The sequence below is a fragment of the Mandrillus leucophaeus genome, unplaced genomic scaffold (assembly GCF_000951045.1).
Source record: "Mandrillus leucophaeus isolate KB7577 unplaced genomic scaffold, Mleu.le_1.0 Scaffold46, whole genome shotgun sequence".
NCBI lineage: Eukaryota > Metazoa > Chordata > Mammalia > Primates > Cercopithecidae > Mandrillus > Mandrillus leucophaeus.
Window position 1 is genome coordinate 380074 of NW_012104920.1, and position 6753 is coordinate 386826.

The window sequence follows — 6753 nt, forward strand, 5'->3', positions numbered from 1 at the left end:
CCTGACCTCAAGAGATCCGCCCACCTCAGCCTCCCAAAGTCCTGGGATTACAGGGGTGAACCACTGGCCCGGCCTGATCTTATCTTACTTATTAATTTGTTGACATGGTAATTGTCCCTGTCACCTCTCACCCTCAGGATGAAGGTTTCCTGAGGGCAAGGACCTTGTCTTTTTCATGTCTGTATGCCCAGATCCTAGAACAATGCCTGGCACATTGAAGGCACTCAATAAATAGGTATAATTGAATTAAACACAGAGATGATTGGCTGGTCAGTAAAGGGCCTTTATTGCTGCCTTTTTTTTTTTTTTTTTTGAGACAGGGTCTTGCTTTGTCACCCAAGCTAGAGTGCAGTGGTGCAAACATGGCACATCGCAGCCTCTACCTCCCGGGTTTAAGCTATCCTCTTGCCTCAGCATCCCGAGTAGCTGGGACTATAGGCACATGCCACTGTGCCTGGGTAATTTTTGTATTTTTTGTAGAGACAGGGTTTCATTATGCTTCCCAGGCTGGTCTCAAACTCCTGAGTTCAAGTGATCCGCCTACCTCGACCTCCGAGCCACGGTGCCCAGCCCTGATTGCCCTTTTTATTCTTCTTGCTGCATTTTCATCGCCTGCCTGAGCCCCAGGCATTGCCCAGTCTGCAGCGGCCCCCAGCCACAGCTGCTGCAAACCCACTACCATTGCCACCACCACCACTACCTCAGAGCCCTCAGGAACTGAGTGGGCTGACACACTCAGGTCTTGCATATGACCTTCAAGCCCCAGTTCCCAACAGAATTGACCCCTGCTCTGGACCCCTTTCCAAGCAGCCCCATCCCCCTTATGAAACCACACTTGGAGACCACTGCTCCTATAAACACACACTTCCCTGGAGAGCCTCAGTACAAATGCACCACTATTTATTGAGGGTTCCCCACGTCAGGCACCCTGCTAGGGGAGTCTCCAATGTCATGGACTGCCAAACGCCAGTGCTCTCTGCCTCTGAGTCTCCCGGAGTCCCTGTGCCTCCTGCAGTCAATGTGACAGTGTCGGTCCTGGGCAAGTTGCTGTGCTGAAGGGGAGGCCTTGTCCCGGGCCTGGGACCCCCTGCCAGTCACTGTCCGCCTTGCTGTCTCTGTCCCTCACCTCCTCTGGTATCATGCGAGGCATTTACTCATCTGGAAACAGATACTCTGGATGGGGTTGGGCAGCCACACCCGCTCTCCAATCTCTCCCCACTGTTTGGCCCAGTGTTTCTGTGAGAGGATCAGGACAAAGGCAAAAAAGCCCAGGAGGTTCACTGGCTGGCCTGTGATCCACAGCTCCCGTTTCTTCACCCAGATGCAGGATCTAATGTGGTTCCGAAGCTCAAGGCTGAGGCTGGCTGGTGGATTATACTTCAAGTTGGGGAATCTGCAGGCAGGAATTATGGAGGCCAGCGTTTGGGGCAAGGTGAAGGGCCTGCAGACTTCAGGGGCCTCAGGACCCAGCTACTGGCCATCTTCAGTCCCTTGGGCTCCTCTGCCAGGTTGTTGGCTGCTCCATAACATTGCCCCACATCTGCCACGGAACCCTGGCCTCCAAGAGACCCAGAGCTCAGGGCTCTCATCCCCTGGGTGCCAAGCCACACCCAGCACAGTCTCTTCTGGAGCTCAGACTTAGCATCTTTCTTGGAGCAAGTAATAGGAGAAATGAGAGGTAAAGGAAGAAATGGAGCATTTGTGGGTGAGAAACACAATCACCACACACACACCACAGTTGGCAGAATGCCTTCCCTGATACATATACACACATATCTACACATGCAAGTGCACACACGCAGATTTTCTGAGACACACACTCTGAATTCTTCTGAAAGAGAAGAACTGACTTGAGAGGGCACAGGAAGCACCCATGAATGGAAACTAGTATGTCCCGGACTCAAAAGACAGGACCAGTCATTGCTGCAGAACCAATCAGGGTGACTACTGGTCTCTTGGGCCCAGATCACCATTTTCTTTGGCTGGTTGGCTTCCTGCTCATTCCTGTTCACAATTTTATCCTAGGACTTTATCTCCAAGGAGGCCCCTTTTTAACTGCCATGATCTAGATTTATCTTCCTTGGCCTTGAGCATAGCAGGAATACTCATTGGCCGTAGGCTCAGCCAGCTCAGTACCCATTGGCTGCTCTGCACTAAGCTTCTGTCTCCATTGGCCGCACATTCAAGGCATCCTCATTCATTCTTATTGCTGTGGGCTCAGGAGGCCGTTTTCATTGGCTGCCCGGTCCTGAAGCTCGATCTCTATTGGTTGCCACGAGAGGTAGTATCTCCACTGACAGTGAATCCAATGGATGAATGGGCTTTGTTCTCTCCGTGCCACACTGGTAGGTGTCTCCCAACATGTGCCCCCTCCTCAGCCTGCATTAAGGTGGGGGGGCATTGGGGGTGCCTGAAGAAGGCCCAACAGCCTCGAGAAGCCTCTGGTGCTGGCGAAGGTGCCTCCTCCTTTCGTGTTCCCCTGTGACTTCACACACCAGCTGGGCAGGGAAGGCCCCAGGAAGCCCCTTCAGCCAACCTGGGGGAAGAGAGACAGGGGACCCAGTGAGGTATGGACAGGAAGCAGGTGAAGAGGGAAAGGGGGCCTCATGGGTTCTCAGGCCTTCAGGGTCATTGTAGGTGTGGGAATTCATGGATAAGCCTGGAGCATCAGTAGAAAGGGCATCAGAAGTGGAGGTGACAGCAGCTTGGAGAGGGTCTGGGCTGCTCCTCCATCAAGCCCTGCATGGCTGCTCATGTCACTTGGAGTAAGAGGTGGAGTCCTTGCAGGGACCTGTCAGGTCCTGCGTGATCCCGTCCCTGCCACTTGTGTGACCTCATTTGCTTCTCCCCCTTTCTCTCTCCTGCTGGCCACACTGGCCTCCTTACAGTTCCTCAGTCACACACCAACCACAGGGCCTTTGCACTGCCTGCTGCCTCCAGCTGGGACATTCTTCCCCCAGATACCATGGGCCTAAATTAGCTCCATCAAGCTTCATGCTGCCTTCTCAGTGAGGTCCACCTCAGCCTCCGTATTGAAAATTTCACGCTGCCCAACCCTGGAACTCCTGACCTTCTTTGCTCTGCTCACTTTTTTTTTCCCCCATAACACTCCTCGCCTTCACATGTACTTTATAATTTACTTATCTATTTTGCTCATTCTTTATCGTCTGCCTCCTCTGCTAGAACATGGCTCCAGCAAGGAAGGAAGTGTGATTGATACGTTTAATGCACATTCCCTAGAACAGCGAGTGGCACTTCGTAGGTGCTTAATAAATATTTCCTGAATGAATAAATGAAACACGGCCAGGCTCAGGGGCTCATGCCTGTAATAACAGCACTTTGAGAGGCTGAGGCAGGAGGATCACTTGAGCCCAGGAGTTCAAGACCAGCCTGAGCAACATAGCGAGACCCCCCACCTCCATTAAAAAAAAAAAGAAAGAAGGCCAGGCACCGGAGGCTCATGCCTATAATCCCAGCACTTTGGGAGGTGAAAGCAGACGGATCACCTGAGGTCAGGAGTTCGAGACCAGCCTGGCCAACATGGTGAAATCTCATCTCTACCAAAAATACAAAAATTAGCCAGGCTTGGTGGTGGGTGCCTGTAATTCCAGCTACTTGGGAGGTTGAGGCAGGAGAATCCTTTGAACCCGGGAGGCGGAGGTTGCAGTGAGCCGAGCTCACACCACTGCACTCTAGCCTAGCTGACAGAATGAGAATCTGTCTCAAATAATAATAATAATAATAAATACAAAATAAATAAATGAAAGACTGTCTCACCTTCAGGGGTCTTGTGCAGGTGTTTGGGGGCAGCCCTGGACTCCAGACTCCGTCCTTCAGTTTTGGCAGGTGTAGATGACTCTGAACACAGTTCCTGGGAACAGTCTGGTTGGGGGTGGGTGGCATTAAAGTGATTCTGTTTAGCTTCTCCCCCATATTCCTCTAAGACTCACTTTTTCTTCCCTCCTCCCATCTAGGGGGATACTCACCACAGTCCTCATAGATGGTGTCTGGGGAGCAGGGAAGAGGGCCTGGGGTCGGGAAGGCTCCTAGCCAGCGCTGCATGTCTGATCTGGTGGGGACATTGGGAAGTGTCACAGATGGCCCAAGAGATCCTCTGGGGCTGAGGCAGGAGCCACAGAAGAGAGAGACTGGGGAAGTCGGAGGAGCTCTGAGAGGTCAGATAAGCGTCCCAAGGGTATTTTCTGAAGGAAACACAACTCACAGGGAAGAAGCTTGGAGTAGCCGGTGGGTGGGGCGACCCTGGTGGTTGCTGAGAAGGGAGAGGCGGAAGGTAGGGGGTCCAGATGGATCCGGAACCTGCTGGGCCTGGACCAGGGAGCGATGGGCATAGTCCAGAACCTGTAGCCGCTGCCCACTGCCCAGGGATGAGGTGGTTCAGAAGGACAGCAGGGGTCCCGCTGGACCCCTCCTGCCCACGCCAGACTGGGCTCCTTCCTTCCCTAGGACTCACCTCTTAGGCTGAGTGATGAGCAGCAGGTCGCTGAAGAGCAGCAGGCAAAGAGGGGTGAAGCGGGGGCGCGAGGCAAAGAGCACGCCCCCCCTCCGGCACCCTAACTCGGTCAGCTCTCCCTGGAACTCCAGGCGCCGTGACCAGGAGACTAGGGGCAGGGCCTGGGAGGAAGCAGAGGCAGAGGAGATTCTAGCAGCAGCAGCAGCAGGAGCACCGTGGGGCAGGGCAAGATGGGGAGCCTGGGCAGGGATGTACCTTGACTTTGTGGAAGCGCAGCCTTTGGGTGAGCCGGATCAGCTCTTCAGTCTGCTTCATGCGCCCCACCTCAGCGCTGCAACGCTCGATGATCTAGGTAAGGGGATCTGTGTTACCCACCCCAGCGGCCAGCCCCCTACTCCCTACCATTTCTCTCTACCACCTTGTCACCTCCCCCCACTTCAGTGTCCCTCCTGCCCACCTTGCTGACAGCACCCAGGGCCTTCTGGGCATTCTCCTGACGGCTGGACCCCTCTTCCGTCTGACGCAGGATATTCTGGGGACAAGGAGGAAGGGTGACTGGGCCCCCTGCTCTGTGGCCCTGGGATTCAGAGGGGCCACAGCTCAGAGGACCCTGACTGCTTTGGCCAATTTCAACAAAGCTGACAGACCTCATCATTCACCATCTGCAGAACCCTAAGCAAGTCCTGTTACCTCTCTGAGCCTCAGCTTCCCCATCTGTAAAATGGGGCTAATATCCACCTAGCATATCAATAGCATTGTTTTGAGGATTCAAGAAGGTAATATACGTAAAGTGCTTAGCATAGTTCTTGGTACATACTAAATGTTGAAAAGAAGGTTCCAATTTTTTTTTTTTTTTTTTTCAGAGTCTGGCTCTATCACCCAGGCTGGAGTGCAATGGCGCGATCTCGGTTCACTGCAACTTCTGCCTCCCAGGTTCAAGTGATTCTCCTGCCTCAGCCTCCCAAGTAGCTGGGATTACAGATATGCGCCACCACGCCCGGCTAACTTTTTTTTTTTTTTTTGAGACGGAGTCTCGCTCTGTCGTCCAGGCTGGAGTGCAGTGGCCGGATCTCAGCTCACTGCAAGCTCCGCCTCCCGGGTTTACGCCATTCTCCTGCCTCAGCCTCCCGAGTAGCTGGGACTACAGGCGCCTGCCACCTCGCCCGGCTAACTTTTTGTATTTTTAGTAGAAATGGGGTTTCATCATGTTGCCCAGGCTGGTCTTGAACTGCTGACCTCAGATGATCCACCCGCCTCGGCCTCCCAAAGTGCTGGGATTACAGGAGTGAGCCACTGCGCCCAGCCTGAAGGTTCCTATTATTTTAATAATTATTAACCAAAACTGTTAGTGCAGGCAATACAGCAGAGTAGCTAAGAGTGCTTAATTACAATTTTTTCTCCATCAATTATTTCTATATGACCTGGGGCAAGTTATGTGACCGGTGCCTTAGCTTTCTCATCTCTGAAGTAGGACAAATAATAGTTGCTACCCTCACACAGTTGTGGGTAAGGTTACACAGGTGTATAGCACTTAGAACCATTCCTAGAAAGCTCAATAGCTGTTGAGCTATTATGATTAGTATCATTATTATTATTGTGTTGTCTACACCGGGGATAGATAAAGCTGAATAAGATCATAAAGACACTGAAAATCTAGTTGGGAACTCTTCACATAAAGATCCCCCCATTCACTGGGCTCAGTGGCTCACGCCTGTAAGGCTAGAGCTTTGAGAAGCTGAGATAGGAGGACTGCTTGAGGCCAGGAGTTCAAGACCAGCCTAGCCAACATAGTGAGACCCTGTCTCTATAAAAACAAAAATTAATAAATAGCAGGGCATGGTGGCACTGTGGTCCCAGGGTGAGGCATGAGGATCCCTTGAGCCCAGGAATTTGAGGCTGCAGTGAGCTGTGATCATGCCACTGCTCTAAAGATCCCCATATTGGGTGACCTGGTTAGAAAGGAGTCTCTGCTTTGCAATAGAAGAGAGCGTGTCAGCTGGGCACAGTGGCTCACGCCTGTAATCCCAGCACTTTGGGAGGCCGAGGCGGGCATATCACGAGGTCAGGAGATGGAGACCATCCTGGCTAACATGGTGAAACCCCGTCTCTACTAAAAATACAAAAAATTAGCCGGGTGTGGTGGCGGGAGCCTGTAGTCCCAGCTGCTCAGGAGGCTGAGACAGGAGAATGGTGTGAACCCGGGAGGTGGAGCTTGCAGTGAGCTGAGATCGTGCCACTACACTCCAGCCTGGGTGACAGAGCAAGACTCCATCTCAAAAAAA

The 6753-nt window shown here is 52.6% G+C and overlaps 1 protein-coding gene across 2 annotated transcripts in view; it reads right to left on the reverse strand.

The window, feature by feature from the left end:
- Positions 1-878: 878 nt before the first annotated feature.
- ARHGEF15 (Rho guanine nucleotide exchange factor (GEF) 15) overlaps positions 879-6753 on the reverse strand; it is a 13322-nt gene continuing 7447 nt past the window's right edge. For both annotated transcript variants that reach the window (XM_011994492.1, XM_011994493.1), the window contains 7 exons: positions 4929-5003; positions 4727-4819; positions 4472-4632; positions 4223-4375; positions 3987-4069; positions 3778-3882; positions 879-2536 (listed from right to left, as the gene is read on the reverse strand). In XM_011994492.1, coding sequence (XP_011849882.1) covers positions 2385-2536; positions 3778-3882; positions 3987-4069; positions 4223-4375; positions 4472-4632; positions 4727-4819; positions 4929-5003 — 822 coding nt within the window. In that variant the 3' untranslated portion in view covers positions 879-2384. The remainder of the gene's footprint in view (positions 2537-3777; positions 3883-3986; positions 4070-4222; positions 4376-4471; positions 4633-4726; positions 4820-4928; positions 5004-6753) is intronic.